Source organism: Marmota monax, unplaced genomic scaffold (genome assembly GCF_021218885.2).
Source record: "Marmota monax isolate L192 unplaced genomic scaffold, Marmota_monax_Labrador192_F-V1.1 WCK01_AAM20220418_F8-fsc00035, whole genome shotgun sequence".
NCBI lineage: Eukaryota > Metazoa > Chordata > Mammalia > Rodentia > Sciuridae > Marmota > Marmota monax.
Genome location: NW_026691961.1, coordinates 7,685,637 through 7,703,563, shown reverse-complemented (window position 1 = coordinate 7,703,563; position 17,927 = coordinate 7,685,637). Strand labels below are relative to the sequence as shown.

At 49.6% G+C, this 17,927-nt stretch overlaps 1 protein-coding gene and 1 long non-coding RNA gene across 5 annotated transcripts; one reads left to right on the top strand and one right to left on the bottom strand.

Moving 5' to 3' along the window:
• Positions 1-453: 453 nt before the first annotated feature.
• On the top strand, positions 454-5,765 carry LOC124090447 (uncharacterized). Its single transcript, XR_006851091.2, has 3 exons — positions 454-611; positions 4,339-4,464; positions 5,512-5,765. It is a non-coding gene; the product is annotated as an uncharacterized LOC124090447 (long non-coding RNA).
• Positions 5,766-6,260: 495 nt separating this feature from the next.
• Positions 6,261-17,020, bottom strand: Decr2 (2,4-dienoyl-CoA reductase 2). Of its 4 annotated transcripts, none has more exons than XM_058578452.1 (9): positions 16,825-17,020; positions 15,619-15,723; positions 14,801-14,852; positions 14,071-14,206; positions 12,177-12,301; positions 12,011-12,104; positions 11,688-11,792; positions 11,224-11,441; positions 6,261-7,074 (listed from the first exon to the last, which is right to left on the bottom strand). In XM_058578452.1, the coding sequence occupies exons 1-8, from the start codon at positions 16,902-16,904 to the stop codon at positions 11,224-11,226; spliced, it is 915 nt and encodes a 304-aa protein (XP_058434435.1). In that variant the 5' UTR covers positions 16,905-17,020; the 3' UTR covers positions 6,261-7,074. The 4 variants fall into 4 exon arrangements, with proteins under 4 accessions (XP_058434435.1, XP_058434437.1, XP_058434430.1 ...); XM_058578454.1 differs by lacking the exon at positions 6,261-7,074 and adding an exon at positions 10,678-11,051; XM_058578447.1 differs by lacking the exon at positions 6,261-7,074 and adding an exon at positions 10,678-10,977 and having other exon boundaries at positions 16,825-17,019.
• Positions 17,021-17,927: the final 907 nt, after the last annotated feature.

Here is a 17,927-nt window from a genome sequence, read left to right as displayed (position 1 = left end):
CGCGGCCCCGCTCGCCGGCTCGCCGCGGCCCGGCGGGGAGGCCGGCCGGCCCGGCTCCATGCTCCGGCCGGGCCAAGCTAGGCGTGCGGCGGGCGCGGGCGGCAGACAAAGGCGCTCAGGGCGCGGCGGCGGGCGCGGGCATCCCCGCGGCGGCGCGGGCGGGCGCGCGCGGGGCGCCCGGGTTGCTCGGGCTGGCGCTCGGGCCCTGCTCCGCCCTCGCCCATCCTGCCCGCGCCTCAGCGGCCCCCGGCGCGGCGGCGCGGCGGGCGCGGAACCATGGCGGCGGCGCGGCCGGAGGGCGGAGGGCGGGCGGCCGCGGGGCCGATGGCCGAGCGGAGGATAGAGGACCGGGCGAGAGATGCTGAGGTACCGAGCGTGATGTCGCACGGCCCCGCCCCATGCGGCTGACGTCAGCGCGCCGCGCCTGTGTCCCCGCCCCGCCAGCGGGATATAAAGACGGCGGCGGGGGCAGGGCGGATGCGAGTCTTGGCGGGATCTGGATGTGGCATTTGGGATCTGGTAGCAGTCTGGGTGGTGCGGGTGACTGACAGAAAGTCCTTGCACGTGACGACCCCAAAGGGCCAGCAGAGGCGCTCACTCCGGGCTCCCAGGTAGGTGTAGGGAGCCCTGCACTGCAGGCGCCGCGCAGAGGTCGAGTTGCTGCAGAGGTCTCGCGGGAGGCAGACGGGGCACCTTCCCGAGAGTGCGGGCCACCTGACTCGCACCTCAGCACGCGCGGCGACGGGCTGAGGCCCTCGTTTTAAATTTGTTCCCGGGATTTTTATTTTGGCGGGGAGGAGTACCCAGGGGCGCTTTGCCCCTGAGCCACATCCCCAGCCTTTTATATATATATATTTATATATATATATATATATATATATATATATATATATATTTTTTTTTTTTTTTTTTTTTTTTTTTTTGAGACAGGGTCTTCCTAAGTTGCTTAGCGAGAAAATGGCATTAACTCTAAGTTGCTGAGGCTGGCCTGAAACTTGCGATCCTTCTGTCTCAGCCTCAGTAGCTTCTGGGATTACAGGCATGAGGAGCTCATCTCTCTGGTCAGCCTCCCAAGCCCTTGGCTGTCGTTAGCAAGTGGCCTCTGTCCCTAGTGTCACTGTCATCAAAGGGACAGGTTCATGGACACCAGGCATGGCAGTGGCAGAACAGGTGAGCATCCCCTGCCCCCAGCGTGTAGCCAAATTTAGCGTTCCTGAACGAGTGTGAGCAATATTTTTCACACTTGGCCAACAGCTCCAGGTGTGGTTTCCTAAACAGCTTTGGCAAGAAACAAAGGAACTGAACATGCTTCCAGGTGTACACACCAGGAGCCTGCTAATTAACTGAATCATCTCCCATGGCAAAATTCCCAACATGTAGCACCAGACTTGGTGAGTCTGGCTTTGAGAAAAGAAAAATGAGACTCAAAGTCAAGGGTGAAATGTTTTCTCTCATAAGTGGAAGCTAAATAAAGAAAGGGGGGGGGTCTCAAAAATAGAAGGGAGATTAGTACAGTAGAAGTACACCAAGGGGAGAAAAGAAGGGCTGGAAGGAAGAGCAGGGGAATGAAATTGACTAAATTATTCTAGGTGCATGTATGAATATACCACAGTGCGTTCCAATCTTAAATGTAACTATAATGCATCAATTAATGAATAAATGACCAATATTGTAGAGGAAGGGTAACAGACCAAGGAAGAGAGAGAAGGAGGTAGTCCAGGGGGATTGAAATGAAAAAAACTGTTATGTGCCTTTATGAATATGTCAAAATGAACCCTACTATTATGTATAACTGTAATGTTCCAAATCTCTTTTAGAAAACAAAAAGGTAAGGAGGGGTTCCCTTCTCAAACCTTATTGCCATTTTCTTGTAAGAGATGTGTCCATCCATGAGGAAGATGCTACATTCAAAGAAAAAATCACCCCCAGTTTTGTCAAGAGCTGGGCTTTAGCCAGGTAGCAGCCTCAGAGGCAGTTGTAATGAAGGATCAGCCTTTGTAAATGGGGTGTAGGTAAGGTAACAGCTCCCTCTGATCCTAGGTGCTAGATTCTGAGGGACAGGTGCTCCTGCATGCCAGTGCTGGAAAAATGTCCATTGCTTACCTGGTAGACCTGCCCAAGTGGAACCACCACGTGGAAAGTATGCACCTTCCTGCTAAACGGCCACGCCTGTGATCCCAGCTACTCCAGAAACTGAGGCAGGGAGGTCTCCAGTTCAAGGCCAGCCTCAGAAAAATAGCAAGCGCCTGACTTAAACTAAAAAATTTAAGTCAGTAAATTAAAAAGCTTTAAAAAAAAAAAGAGCTGGAATGTGTCTCAGTGGTTAATCCTGAGTTCAACCCCTCATACACACAAAAGGTCACTGTGTGAAAGATGAAAGGCACAGGTTCCTGTCCTCTGAGAGGACCCGCCCTCTCCCTTGAGAGTGTACCCCTTCCCCTTTCCTATTCCTTCTAATAAACTCATATCTATAACTCTGAAAGAAAAAAAGGCAACATAAGAAATGAAAAACAGGGCTGGGGTTGTGGCTTAGTGGTGGAGCGCTTGCCTAGTATGTGTGAGGCACTGGATTCGATTCTCAGCACCGTATATAAATAAATAAATAAAATAAAGATCCATCAAAAACTAATAAAAAATTTTTTTTAATGAAAAACAGGGCTGGGGATAGAGCTCAGTTGGTAGAGTGCTTGCCTTGCATGCACAAGGCCCTGGGTTCAGTCCCCAGCACCAAAAAAGCGGGGTGACTCATAGTAGGATAGGGAGGGAGAACATAGGAGGATTAGATTAATTCTAGATAGGGAAGAGGGGTGGGAGGGAAAGTGAGGGGGCAGGGGATTATCAAGGATGGTGGAATGTGATGGTCATCATTATACAAAGTACATGTATGAAGACTTGAATTGGGTGTCAACATACCTTATATACCAATAGAGATAAGAAAAATTGTGGTATATATGTGTATTAAGAATTGTAATGCAGGGGCTGGGTTGTGGCTCAGTAGTAGAGCACTCGTCTAGCATGTTCGAGGCCCTGGGTTCGATCCTCAGCACCACTTAAATGAAATAAAGATATTGTGTCCAACTACAACTAAAAAATAAATATATTAAAAAAAGAATTGTAATGCCAAAACAAAAACGAAGTACATGTATAATCGCATAAATTGGCGTGAACATACTTTATATAGAGAGATACGAAAAATTGTGCACTATGTGTGTAATAAGAATTGTAATGCATTCCACTGTTGTATTTTTTTTTAAAAAAAGAAAAACAAAAACAAAAAACATGTTTTCGAGAATCAAAATTTTTTAATTAAAAAAACATTAAAATCAACACTGTCCAGCTCAGTCAGCTGTTCAGACCTGCCATGTCTTCTTTGTGGTCTGTTAAGTTACTTAGAACCTTGCTCAATTGTCTAAGCTGTCCTGAAACTTGTGACTCTCCTGCCTCAGTCTCCTGAGTCACTGGAATTACAGGTGTGGCCACCATGAGCAGCTCCCCACCTATTTCCTTGTCATCTTTATAAGTCAATTTGAGGGCATGGGGAATTGACCAGGGCTTCATACGTGTTAGGCAGGCGCCTTCTCACTGAGCTATGCCCCAGCCTACCACAAAGACTTAAAGATAGTTTGAGTAGGTAAATGAGGGTCTGTTTCCAAAGTGGGCACCAGCCAGCCAGCACTGAGGGCCGCATAGGGCTGGGTACCTGCACTGAAAGTCCTGCATCGTGGAGCTTACAGTTCAAGATGGAGCTGGCCCCATGGGAAGTTCCAGCAGGATGGGTAGAGGGCCTAAGTGGCCACAGTACTCTCCCTAGGAGGCTGCGGCCCAGAGGGGCGGAGCTCTACCTAGGTTTTGCTGTCTCCTGTTGGTTTATTTAAAGAAATGTACCTTTAGCTGTCCCTACTTCCCTTTGTTCTCTGGAAAGCCACCATATATGAAGTTTACCTTTGTCCCTCAGGCCAGCCCCTTCTCCTCACCTCTTGTTTGTGAAGGGGCTGTGGATCTGTCACACCCAGATGTTAAGGGCTGGTAACCATTTGTTCTTTTTTTTTTTTTTTAAGAATTTGTTGCTTTTTTTTTTTTTTTTTTTAGAGAGAGAGAGAGAGAATTTTTAATATTTATTTTTTAGTTTTCGGCGGACACAACATCTTTGTATGTGGTGCTGAGGATCGAACCCGGGACACACGCAGGCCAGGCAAGCGCGCTACCGCTTGAGCCACATCCCCAGCCCAACCATTTGTTCTGTTTCCTCTTCCCTTTTCTTCCATCCTCAGTACTTTTACATTTAAAGCTAAATACTATATTTTGAAAATGGACCACTGGACTTTCTCTCTCTCACAGTGAATCAACAAACATCTATACCATGGAATACAGTTCAGGAATAATAAAGAAGGAACATGAACTCACACAGCATCATGAATGAATCTCAAAACATCAATATTTAAGAAAATGAGCCAGCAGACAAAGGTACGCATTATGAAATTCCAGTGCTGTAAATTTCTAGAAAATGCAAATTCAGTGCCCAGTTCAATGGCCATACCTGTAACCCCAGTAATTTAGGAGGCTGAGGTAGGAGGATTGTAAATTTAAGGTCAGCCTGGGCAACTTAGTTATATCCTGTTTCAAATTTTTAAAAATACTGGGGGAATAGGGGAAAGGAAGAGCTGATGGGAATGTCCAGTAAATAGGACTTCAGTTTCCTGTGTTCAAATATGAATACATGACCAGTGTAACTCCACATTATAAGCAACCACAAGAATGGGAAGTTTTACTCCATGTATGTATGATGTCAGAATACATTCTGCTGTCATATATAACTAAAAAGAACAAATAAATAAAAAAGAAAATAATAAATAAAATGAAAAGAGCTAGGGATGTAGCTCAGTGGTAGAGTGCCCCTGGGTTCAATCCTCAGGGTTGTGGGGTGGAAGGAAGTAAGGAAAAAAAATAAAAAGAGCTGGGGTTATAGCTTAGTGGCAGAGCACTTGCCTTGTACATGTGAGGCACTGGGTTCAATCCTCAGCACCACGTTAAAAAAAAAAAAAGAACTATAGGGACAGCGAACAGATTAGAGGTCACCTGATGATAGGGCAGAAGTGAGAGGAAGACATGACCAGCAGGCAAAGACTGGACAGGTGATGTGCATGCTCATAACCTTGACTGTGACGTCTCAGGGGCCCAAATACCTGTCACAACTCGTTCAAGAATACACTCTGCATGTGTGCAGTCTTTCATGTCCCTCATGAGAAGGCTGCCTACCTTGTGCCTTTTAACATGTATTCACCAAGAAAAGTGAGCAAGAAGTCAATTTTAGGTCTAGGTCACACTCCCTGCTGGCCTCTGCTATGTGTTTACTGATATTTTATTCAGTGGGAAGAAATTTTTTTCTCACCTTCAAAATTGGTAAAGTACATTTTTCTCAGAGTAAAAATAGAGCATGAGTTTGTAAGGTATAGTTTAACTCCTCCTGACTCAGCCCAAGGTTTTGCAGATTTTCTTATTTTAACATCTCAGTTGAAGTTGCTGGCACCGGCTTCCTGTGATGACAAAGCATCTCCAGCCACCCCGGAGCTCTTCAGAGCCCACATGGAACCCACCATGCCTCCCACACACAGTGCAGCCTGTGGGGAGGCTCCTAGCCCTGGAGCTTCCTTTCCATGGCAGCTCAAAGCTTTTGACCTGGGGCAAGGAATGCCTGTTCAAGTCACTGCCCACTTCATTGTCCACATCTCATGAGATGCTAGGGAGTTAAAAGTTAATTTTTTATATCTCTGACACCTGTTTCTCATTCCTTCTTTGGCGCCATCTGCCATCTTTCCACTACTCTCTCCAGGTTATCCATATCCCCTGGCACCAGGCAAGGGGCCCAAGATCCATGCAGTCACATGGGACACACACAGAGGCTTATCAGCATGCTTGGCTGATATGTCTATAAGTGACCTGGGTTAGTGTAGGACAGGACCCGAAGTGGAGGATCTGGGAACCCAATTTTCTTTTTTCTTTTTGGTACAGGGATTAAACTCAGGGACACACGACTACTGAACCACATCCCTAGCCCTATTTTATATTTTATTTAGATACAGGGTCTCACTGAGTTGCTTAGTGCCTCGCTTTTGCCGAGGATGGCTTTGAACCTACAATCCTCTTACCTCAGCCTCCCCAGCCACTGGGATTACAGGTGTGCTCCACCAAGTCAGGCCTTGGGAACCCAATTTTGTAGAAGCAGTACTCTCCAAGCCTTGGCTTCAGGGGGAACCACCATATTTACATTCACCAGATGAATTTATTGAGGGAACTGACACATGATCCAAGCAGAACAAACCATCTTTCCCAAGAGTTTGGATGTCAACTGGCAGAAGGAGCAACCTGAGCAGGTGGCAGCTGGGCTGCGATGCCCAGGGGGTGAGGAAGGAAGGAAGGGGTAGGGCTAAAGGTTAGTGGTGAGCTCTGCTCAGCTTGCACAAGGCCCTGTGTTTGATCATAGCACAGAAAGAGCAGAAGGAAGGAAGGTAGGTTGTTTTATTTCTGGGTTCCAAAGGTCTGTGTCCCAGCTTCTTCCCAAAGTTCCAGTGCACTGCCCCACCCCACCTGGGAGCCTGTGAAGGACCCAGAATCCCCCAGACATTCCCCCCTTGGATCTAAAGGGCCAGAGTTGGTCTGCCACATGCCTCCAAGAGAAATGCCTGATGTGTCCTAAGGGAAAAACTGGGGCCTACACACCAGCCCAGATCTGAGGCCAGCACAGGAAGTTCTAATCTGGAGACCCCACCTGCCCCACTCCTGCCCAGTTTCAGTAGGCTCAGGCCTCAGCACAGAGCCAAGCACCAGTAAGATGCTTCTGGCTGCCTGGACATGCATCCTGGGGAAGGGGCTTGACTGCTGCCAGGCAGCATTGTCTTATCTCATAGGATAAAGGATGAAATGATGTGGAGGTCTGAGAAACACTTGCTAGCCTCCAGTGTTGCAGCTGGCAAGGTTCTCTGGGATCCATCATCTCATGCTCCCCACCTCAGTCCAGGAGCCCACATGGACACAGGCAGAGAGAAGACAGGAAACTACTGGAGACATCAGCTCCTCCTAGGAGAGTCACATTTTAAGATAGGGTTTTAGTAGGTTACTGAGGCTAGCCTGGAATTCATGACTCCCTTGCCTCAGCCTCCCAAGAGATTGGAGTCACAGGCATGGCCACTGTACCCAGCTCAGCTCACATACTTCTAGGTCCCCCAGCACTTAGCACACACAGTGCTCACTTGGTGAGTGGACTAATGTCCAAATGCGAAAGTCATCCTCAGCTGTTTACCATGGCCCCATGGGGTGACAGAGCTTTGGCAGGTTTCACAGTGTCCATGCTGGGAAGGGAGGAGGGAGAAGGGCAGAGAGGCGGACCCTAGCATCTGGGAAAACCTTCCAGCAACAGGAAAGTGTGGGGAGTAGGCGCTGGTCCCAGGGTTTGCAGCACATGCGGGCCAGAGCTGGCTTGCTCAGGGTTACCATGGCAACAGAAGTCATTGGTGGAACTCCCCAAATCATCACCATTTATTCTGAACAAGTTTAAGGTTCTCTCTGCTTTATGAAACATGAGCACACCCAGATGCTCACTGCAGACCCTGGATCCCAGTGACATCTGGGAAATAATCTGCACACCTCATGACAGGGTGGAGTAAAGAAGTTGGGATTTGTTTGCTTGTTCTTTCATCAGATGCAGCACACAAAGCCTTTCAGCACATTCACCTTCTTCCTGAACCATTGTTGAGGATATGGTGCTTTGCATCTTGGCTCTGGGTGTTATTTTTATGTATAGTTTTCAAAGGATGAAATTTTGTTTCCCCAGAACCTCATACATAAGAGGTAGTGTTACCACTGACCCACACACCCAGTCACAGAGGATGAATTAAACAGCTTCAGCCATGGCAGGGGGAAGCTTAGCATTGTCAGGGCCTGTCAGCTTCCACAGCCAAGGGTACAGAAAATTCACTGCCCAAGGCTCATATAGATGAAATTATCCTTCTTGGGTTGGGTGGGTAGCTCAGCAGTAGAGCCATTGCCCAACATGCACCAGTCCTGGATCTGACCCCCAGCACCACAAAAAAAAAAAAAAAATACAAGTTACCCTTCCTTTCGAAGAACCCGGCATCTTTTCTATCTTTAAAGATAACCAGTGGCTTGGGAGGCTGGAGCAGGTGGATTGAGACTTCAGAGCTAGCCTCAGCAAAAGCAAGGTGCTAGGCAACTCAGTGAGACCCCATCTCTAAATAAAATACAAAATAGGGCTGGGGATGTGTCTCAGTAGTCAAGTGCCCCTGAGTTCAATCCCTGGTATATATCTCCATAAGACCAGGTGCAACCATGCATGCCTGTAATCCCAGCAACTCAGGAGGCTGAGGCAGGATGATCACAAGTTCAAAGCCAACCTCAGCAACTTAGTGAGGCCCTGTTTAAAAATAAAAGGAGCTGGGCTGGGGTTGTGGTGCAGTGGTAGAGCATTTGCCTAGCACACATGAGGCACCACATAAAAAAACTAAATAAAATAAAAATGTATTGTGTCCATCCACAACTAAAAAATATTTTCAAAAAAATAATAAAAAGACCTGAGCATGTAACTCACTGGTTAAGTACCCCTGGGTTCATCCCTGATACAAAAAGAAAGATAATAAAGAATAAAAAATCCTGAGGGTGTGGCTCGGTGCTTATCTAGGCCAGTTCCTATAGCCAGGCTGCCTTCAACATCATGTCTCCATCATGACTATAGAAAGACATACAGCCCTGAGGCCCACTTCCTGGCTCTTCTGTCCTCTTGGAGGGAATCTTGAGGATGGGTCCCAGAAGGGGGCTTCTTTTTAACCAGACCAGTTGCTGGGCAATGTTCCCATCTTAACTGCCTTCAAGGGCAACAATCTGATGGCCACAACTAGCAGGCTTAGGGCCTCTCCCCTGAAGTCAGGCTTCATGGGGAAGGATAGCAGGCCCCAAGCTGCAGCCAAAAAGCTCTGTGCATTCCAGAGGGCTGGTGAATGCCTCTGCTTCTCACTCTCCATACTTCCCTAGTAACTATTTAACTGTTTTCTTTATATATATATATGTATGTGTGTGTGTATATACATGCACATACATACGTACATGAGTGTGCATATATATATATATATACATATATATAATCCTTTAGAAGTATTTTTATTTTTTAGTTTTCAATGGATCTTTATTGTATTTATGTGCAATGCTGAGAATCAAACCCAGGGCCTCACACATGCTAGGCAAGTGCTCTACCACTGAGCTACAGCCCCAGCCCTGTTTTTTTTTTTTTTTTTTTTTTTTTTAATTCTCCAACAGCACCACACTCTGGCCCAAAATGTTTAACCAGCAGGTGCAGCCCAGTGTAGAAGCTGAGCTGCCTACGGCTGCACTCCAGCAGGCCTGCCACCCACTGTACTTGCAATGGCTGAGGACAGGTAAGGTCACCTCCTCTCGGGGTGATGGCCTGAGGCCAGAGCACTTAATATATTACACTTCAGTGGTGCAGAGAATTTTCCAAGATGAGGCAACTCTCTGGGACCTTGCTGACTGCCCTGCCAAGTGGGTCTTGTCCCTGTATGGGGATTGGAGCACCATCCCCACAGTTGCCCCTCCAGGCCACCAGGCAGTCCCAGGCTAGGAGAGCAGCTTTCACCTAGGACAGATTGAGGCTTCTCACTCCCGTCTCTGAATGACTTGTAGATAAGCAGGACACCTCCCCAGATCATACTGAGCTTTCTGGCTCATTCCAGGGCAGCATGGCTCAGATAGGGCCTCACCCAGGGTTGTTGGAGTGAGGCCTTTTGGAGCCCATCTCCTAGAGAGGGCAGGCACAGTCACCAGCATCCCACCTTCTTTTGCTGTGAACCAGGGACCATGGAGTTTATGTCCTGGCCAGAGAGAAGTTAGGAGGAAATGTCCTCACTGAAGCTACTATTAGGCGGGCCAGGATAGGAGGAGCTGAGAGTCCTGAAGTGTCCACTAGCACCGGTGGCCTTCACACAGGGGCCAGCATCAAAAAGGCACCCTGACTGCCAGAGACAGCCAGTAGCCCAGTGTAGACACAAGTCCCAGATGCAGGCCATAGTCAGGCTCCAGGTGCAGCCCCCATTTGCCAAGTCCTTACAGAGGACCTTCAGGGAGGATGAATGAGGCTGGACATCAGGTGTACCATGATAAGGCTTGGAGGGTGGGGGATAAGGATCTCTGCTAGAGTGGCAGCACAGAGCTGCTGCTGACTAGCAGGCAGGTGTACACACCCATAATGCCTTCCCTCATGCAGGTACCTACAGCTGCTCCCACTTTACAGGTTAGGAACAGCAAGTTGAAATCATGGCTTTCTAAAGCCAGTGGACAGCTGTAAACTCAATACTGTTTGCCAATCGGGGCAGGCAGTAGTGAAACTACATCAGACATCTCTTTCCTGGGACTGAAGCTGAACATGTCTAGAGTTTGAGGTGGAGGTGAATTGGGAAGCCAGGGAAGAGGGAGACCAGTAGGCTATGAGGAGGATGCTTCCTCCCACAAGGGCAGCCACAGGGCTGAAGCCTTGGCTGGAAGCCTTGCTGCTTGCCCTCTCCCATGTGCAGAATGGCCAGGAGGAGAAAGGGCAGTAGGAGTGTCCAAGTTGAGGAGAGGCAGAAAAATATGGGAAGCAAGTGCAACCCTACCTCCAAAAGAGTGAGTGGTTCTTTTTAATGGTCTTCTTTTTCCTTATAAAATTTTCTGCAAAGCCAACGTATATATTTTTATAGCAAAAAGATACTGCATTTCCTGGAAAAATTCTAGATGTCTGTGTGAGAGGTTGCAGGCTGGGCTCACTGGCTAGTCACTCCTGCCCAGGACATAGTCTGAGGGGATGCAGAGTGCAAGTACAGCTCAGTCCTGAGAAAGGGCTGCACTACCAGATCCAGTGCTCTTGGCTTTGCTGTGGACTGCAAGAGAGACAGCTCCCAGAAGTATTCCCTGTTTCTGGATACAATATTGTGTATCAAAAGTTGTATCCCTCCAATATCCTCCAGAAACTCCAGCAGAGGCTGAGGTCACTGAGGAAGATCAAGTGGCACTGTACACTCCTGCATAGCTGAAGACCCCATTGGCAGCAACCCTCATGTACTCAGGCTGGGGTAGGAGCAATTATACAGCTCCACCTTGCAGGGCATGGTCAGGAACATCCAAGGACACAGGTAAACCCCAGAAGCAGGAGCAACACCTCACCTAGAGCTTAGCAGAGGAGGATTCGAAGTCTGCCAGCTGCTTGGTGTCATTAGGGGATGTCAGCCAGGCCCCACCATCAACAACCAGCATGGTCCCGGTCACAAAGGAAGCCAGAGGGCTGGCCAGGTAGAGCACACTATGGGCAATCTCCGTCTTGTTTCCCAGCCTCTGCAGAGGGCTCACAAGGGCCTTTGTGCTTACTCTGGCCGGGGAACCACCTAGAGGGCAGGAGGCAGGGGCAGGAAGAGGGGGGCCTGCAGTAAGCCCTAGGACCAGGGTCCTCTACCCTCCCTAGCCAGCTCTGCCTCTGAACCACATCTGAAAACGATGGATGGTGCTAATTTCAGCAGGCCTGGTGGAGCAGAACAGGATGGCTTTTCAACCCCCCAGGGTTCTAGCAGTATTTGTGGGTGCCCAGTACTCTGAGTGACCCCATGGCAGGTCATGTTCCCCAGAAGACTTACCCAATCGCCGTAAGCCCTCTGTGCCACTGATGGGGCCTGGGGCAAGGCTGTTGATGCGAATGTTCTGGGGACCCCACTCCACAGCCAAGTGCCGTGTCATTGCATCTGTGTGGAAGCTGAAGATTTAGGGAAGGTCTAAGGAAGCAGGGGCTGCTGCTCTGTTTCCTAGAGTGGCTTAGGTGTGAGTGTGGGCCTAGGGTCAAGGCTAGGCCCTTTCCTACCCACCACTGGGCTCGGGATCACCTGGAGAATGTGGCTTCCAGGATGGTCAGGAGAGGACCCCCTGGGAGCCCAAGTTGAAAGACCAAAAGGGTTGCCCATACCCACAGCTGCCTTGGCAGAGCCTGCGTGCACCTGGAGCACCTGCCCCCGGAGATTCAGGGTAGCAGTGATGTTCACGATCACCCCTCCATGGTCCTGTAACACAGGAGGGTGGGGTGGTAAGTGGGCAGCAGGCAGAGGGGAGATCCTGGCTGAGAGGACACCCACCCGGAAGAACTTCTCATAGAGCACACGAGACACATTGAAGGTGCCAATGGTGTCGATGTCAACCACAGTCCTGAAGGCATTGAAGGACAGAGCACTGGCGGGACACAAGAAGTTTCCAGCTGCACCTGCAGAGGAGACAGATGATGATGCTGAAGTCTGGGGAATATGGGGAGCCAGGAGGGCAGAAACCCAAAGGGAGGGTGCACAGTGAGCCCGACACCCGATAGGTGGTGAGCAATGCTGGACAGGGTAGGAGACTAAGTACTTGGATAAGTTCCTGAAAGGCAAAAGTAAGACAGGACAGTATGTTATCCTCTGAGGAGTTTGGGATCTGTAAACGAGACCTTATTTGAAATTAGGGTTTGTTTTATTTTGCTTTTGTACTAGAGATTGAACCCAGAGTGTTCAACCATTGAGCTACATCCCCAGCCATTTTTTTAATTTTGAGACAAGGTCTTAATAAATTGCCCAGACTGATCTCCAACTTGTAAGCCTCCTGAGTTGCTGGGATTAGAGGTATGTGCCACTATGCCTGGTAAATACAGGGTCATTTCAGATGCTCTCAAATTGAGGTCATACTGAATTGGGGTGAGCCCTAAATCCCATGATGGTGTCCTTATAAGAGGAGAGGATACAAAGATGTGCAGAGGGGAGGCTCTGTATGACAGAGGCAGAGATTAGAGCCATTGTAGCCCCACTCCAGGAACAAAGGCTTGCCCCACACTCTGCACTAAGATAAAGCCCCAGAGCAGATTTTCTCCTGGAGCATGGCCCTGCTATCACCTTGACTTTGTATTTTCTGGCTTCCAGAACCATGAGAGCATTTCTCTTGTTTTAAGCCACCCATTTTGTGGTACTCTAGAAACCAATATAGGAGATGTTTTTAAAGGGAATTTCAGAAGAGTGAACCTTAATGTAAACTACAGACTGTAAATAATATATATCAGTTGGGTGTGTGGCCACACCTATAATCCAGCAATTCAGGAGGTTGAGGCAGGAGGATCACAAACTGGAGGCCAGTCTCAGCAACTTAGTGATAGTCTTTTACAAATTAAAAAGGGCTGGAGCCAGGCATGATGGCACATACCTATAATCCCAGCAACTCAGGAGGCTTAGGCAGGAAGATCTCAAGTTCAAAGCCAGCCTCAGCAACTTAGCAAAGCCCTAAGCAACTTAGTGAGACCCTGTCTCAAAATAAAAAATAAAAGAGGGCTGCGGAGCTGGCTCAGTGGTTAAACCCCAATGAGTTAAATCCCTAGCACCAAAAAGACAAAGACAAAAAGAAAAAAAAAAAAAAGGACTGGCGATATAGCTTAGTGGTAGGGGACCCCTGGGTTCAAGCCAGTGTCATTAAAAAAAAAAAAAAAAAAAAAGAATCAATATTGGTTCATCAATTGCAACAAATGGAAGATGTTAATAATAGGACAACTATGTGGGGTAGGTATGTGGACTTCTGTGAATAAATGCTTAATTATTCTGTAAATCTAAAACTATACTAAACAATGGAGTCTACTACTTTATGTATGTGTTGCTGGCATTGAACCCTGGGTCTTCCAGACATCACTCTACTATTGAGCTGCTCCCCAAGCCCTGTTACTTTTTTTTAACTGGGAATTTCAGGACAAAGGGCACCTCTGACTTGTGATTCAGTCATGTTCATAGGGCGTCCTCTTGAGCGGAGACTGAGCTAACCTACCACGTGGAAAGAACAGAGCCAGGGGCCTGGAGCTTGGGTCTTGCAGGTGTGTGGATTAGAGCTGAACCTGGTGCAGGTGTTGGGGCTCTCTGGTACCATCCCTGACCCTCCACTAGAGCTCTGGGTCCTCTCAATTACCATACTATAACCATCAGAAGCCTCTAGCCTCCCTCAGCATCAAAGCACTGTCCAACGCACCATTAATAAGGATATCGATTTTGCCAAACTCCTTCAGTGCCTGGTCCACAGCGGCCATGATGGCTGGGGGAGCTCGGACATCCATAGATAAAGGGAGACACTGCCGGCCAGTAGCAGCAATCAACTTCTTGGCAGCCTAGAGCCAGGAAAAGAGGTGGGTGGCCAGGAAAAGAGGTAGGCCATAGCCCTGGCCTGAAGAAGAACCTTCAGAATCTGATGTAGATGATTAATCTCAGTTCCACTAAGACCCTGCTGCTCCCACTCTTGAAGACACCACCTGAATCTGGCCATCTTCTTGGCACTGGTAAAAAATGGGTAAGACATCCCACACTCTCCACTGCCTTTAACCTGTTCCCACCCTGTCCCTCTGGGTCACCCTCCAGGCCATCATCACAGATCAACGGAAGCCCAGATGATTTCCAGTCCCCACTTGAATTCAGAGTTTCCCCCCAGGTTGAGGACCTAGTCAGTGGGATGATGACCTTCATTGCCCTGAAGAGCCCAGAGAACTCTCCTGGAGCCAAATTATCTTCTAAAAAATGATCCCCACAGGACAAATAATCAGAATTTTAAGTCAAAGGTGTCTCTGGGAGTCCACTTCCACTGAGGCTCCATATTTGAGAGGGGAGCAAGATTTTGTGTCAGCATCCCCTGGGCCTCAGGACCTTCCCAGCCCAGGCTCAGGGCCCCAGAGCCACCTGTGGACAGGCCACAGGAGAGGCTCTCTCACCATGGAAACTCTCAGCAGACTCCTGCTGGCGATGACCGTGTGGCAGCCATGCCTGCAAAACCAGATGGCAAGCCTGAGGATAGCAGTTGTACCAGTGGGCTCCCTCAGGGTCTCAGGTAGAGTATAGCTGGGGGCAGAAGTGCAACTGGCAGAAGGCACAGGGGCCTGAGTAAGACTGAGCAGCTCTGGAGGGACCTCAGGTAGGTACATGGTTGCCCCTCCTACATGGGCCAGGTCTCTGGGATATATTAGCCACATGGGTATGTGGGACATGGTGGAACAGCAGAGGTGAGCCACTGACATCAGGCCCAGACCTTCCAGGTCCCCTGCACAGCCCTGTATGCTCCACCCTCCTTCCTAGAGGCTAAGGGGAAGGACAGAGTCTATTCTCAGGCAGGGTGCTCCCCTGGCCCACTCCCTGACACTTCCACCACCAGCACCTGTAGACAAGTTCCATGGGAGACATGGTATCCCAACTAACCCTCACAGGAACTCTAGGCATGGGTGGCCGTGTTCTGCATGAGGCCATCAGCCCTGAAGATGAGTCCTCCTGGAGTGGGTGTATCCCAGAGTCTCTTTCCAGTGGAATTCACCTCCACACTCTGTTCATAGCAAAGGGATCTGAGGCAGCCCACCCTGATATTCAGCTCTTAAAAGCCTCAGGAGGCTCTGAAGCCACAGCCACACAATCTCCTGATCTACAGGAGACCCCCAAGTCTTGCCACTTCTGGAAGCACTCGGCTCATCCCCAAGATCCAGCCAGGTCTAGGCAAGGGGCAATAAAGAACAGCAGGGGAGGGACCCAGAATAGTGCTCACCGCATGAATATCTCAGCAATCCGGAACCCAATTCCAGAGCCACCTCCTGTGATAAAGGCCACTTTGTCCCTGAAACAAGAAAAGAAGTGACCTTTTAAAAGGTCACTGTTGGACGTGGATATAGCTCAGTTGGTAGAGTGCTTTGCCTCACATGCACAAGGCCCTGGGTTCAATCCCCAGCATCACAAAAAAAAAAAAAGAAAAAAAGTCACTTTTGTTGAGCATGGCAATACACACCTGTTGTCCCAGCTACCCCAGAGTCTGAGGCAGAAGAATCATGAGTTCAAGGTGAACCTCAGCAACTTAGCAAGACCCTATCTCAAAAAAGAAAAAAAAAAAAAAAGGCTGGGAGTGTATCTCATAGGTAGAGCTTCCCTGGGTTCAGTCTCCAGTGCCACAAAAATAAATAAGGCACAAGGTGGCACATGCCTATAATCCCAGTGACTTGGGAGGCTGAGGCACGTGGATCACAAATTCAAGGCTTCGCCAATTTAGTGAGGTCCTAAGCATCTTTTTTTTTTTTTTAGAGAATATTTTTTAGTTTTCAGTGGACACGGCATCTTTATTTTATTTTTATGTAGTGCTGAGGATCGAACCCAGCGCATGCCAAGCGAGCGCAGTTACCGTTTGGGCCATATCCCCAGCCCCCTAAGCATCTTGATGAGACCCTGTCTCAAAAAATGCTGGGGATGTGGTAAAGCGCCCTGGGTTCAATCCCCAGTACCACATAAGTAAATACTGTCAGGGAGGGCTGGTGACCTGTGGAGGACTTTGGTCCCCTGAACAGGCCCTTCCATCCTGTTGGACTTTGTACGAAAATAAAATGCAATCTTTTAGGCTTTCTGGATCTTTTGGGGGTAAAAAATGATTTTAGAACTGGGGTGTAGCTTAGTGGTAGAACGCTAACCTAGGGAGCACAAGGCCCTGGGTTCATCCCCAGCAGCAAAAAGGACAATTTTAACCAAAATTCTCTGAGAAAGTTATCAACGATACGTTTTCAAAACAGACAACCCCCACCCCCGCAGTCCCTCTAGCCACCTTCCCAAGATTTCTAAGCCTGCCAGTCAAAACGGACTTCTCCACTAAGCTCGCGGGAGATCCCGATGCGAGCATCTGCGCACTATCTAACCGGCCGCAACCAGCTCCCACAGTCTGCAACCCATCCGCATGTCCCGCGCGGCCAGGGCAGCCCAGCTTGGCGCTCACTGGAGCAGGTCCGGGCAGAACAGGTAGCGGTACTCAGGAAGACATTCGTCCTCTTCCACGTCGGGCGGCAGCTGAGCCATGGCGCTCGGGGCAGGACAGGTAGCAGGACAGGTGGCAGGAAAGCCGAAGCCCCTAGGCTCTGAACTTGAGGCCACCAGCCCTCCGCCCTCAACCAACCAGGACTGGAGACCAGCCGGCCACGCCCCAGAGGCCCCAGGATTCCTCGCCCCTCCCATCCCAGGATGCCCCACCACAGGCTCCTTCCCCGGAATTCCTGCCCCGCCTCTCCGGGCGCGGGGCCCACTGGGAGTGGGCGGGGCCGCGCACAGCGGGCGCAGGCGCAGTAAGGGGTGGAATCGCGTTTTGTTAGTCCTTCCCACCGGTGATGGTAGGCGACCGATCTCCACTGACACTTAGACTACTGGACTAAGGCCAGTTCATGGGGCGCTCGGCGTGCGGACGTACCCGCTTCGCGGACAGCTTTCCCCGTGGTGGATGACCTCGGGAAACTGGGGCCGAAAAGGCCGGGGCGTGCACGCAGGACTGCCCCTGTGCCGGGTGGAGAGCGTCTCGGCACTTCGCCCATGCCATCTGTAGCAGCTGCTCGGAGGCCGATGCTGAGAACCCAGACCCTAGACCTCCGTCGCTCCGTGTCAAGTGGGGAAGTGACAGCCAGGTCGCCCTCCCTGTAACCTGGGCTATAGGGAAGCAACCTCAGGAGGACCCATGGATGTGAACAGCTTGTGGCAACGTGAAGATGTGCGGACGCCAAGTGGGCCCGGTGGCGCTGGCTTTTAATTCCAGCAGGTCAGGAGGCAGAGGCAGAAGGATGGCAAGTCCGAGGCCAACCTCTGCAGATTTAGGGAGACTTGTCTCTAGAATTTTTTAAAAAGTCTGGAATGTAACTCAGTGGTTGAGCACTTGTTTAGCATGCATGAAGCCCTCAGGTGCAATTGCCAGTGCCAGAAAAAAAATACTACTGCTGGGCAGCTCTTGGTGTTGAATGAAATCAGGCCACTAAGTGGGAGGCACCATGGTCACAGGCTCATTGTGCCTTGTGTGGTCCTAGTCCCTACCTCTCCCTTCCTGCCACTCTCCTTCAG

What these genes read in the sequence shown, in the direction of transcription:
- Decr2 (XM_058578452.1), bottom strand. Translation starts at nt 16,904, where the DNA reads ATGGCTCAGCTGCCGCCCGACGTGGAAGAGGACGAATGTCTTCCTGAG. An exon ending in TTCTGCCCGGACCTGCTCCA is followed by an intron (nt 15,724 to 16,824) that starts GTGAGCGCCAAG and finishes CACGTCCAACAG; the next exon opens with TGACCTTTTAAAAGGTCACT. An exon ending in AGAGGGCTTACGGCGATTGG is followed by an intron (nt 11,442 to 11,687) that starts GTAAGTCTTCTG and finishes CCTGCCCTCTAG; the next exon opens with GTGGTTCCCCGGCCAGAGTA.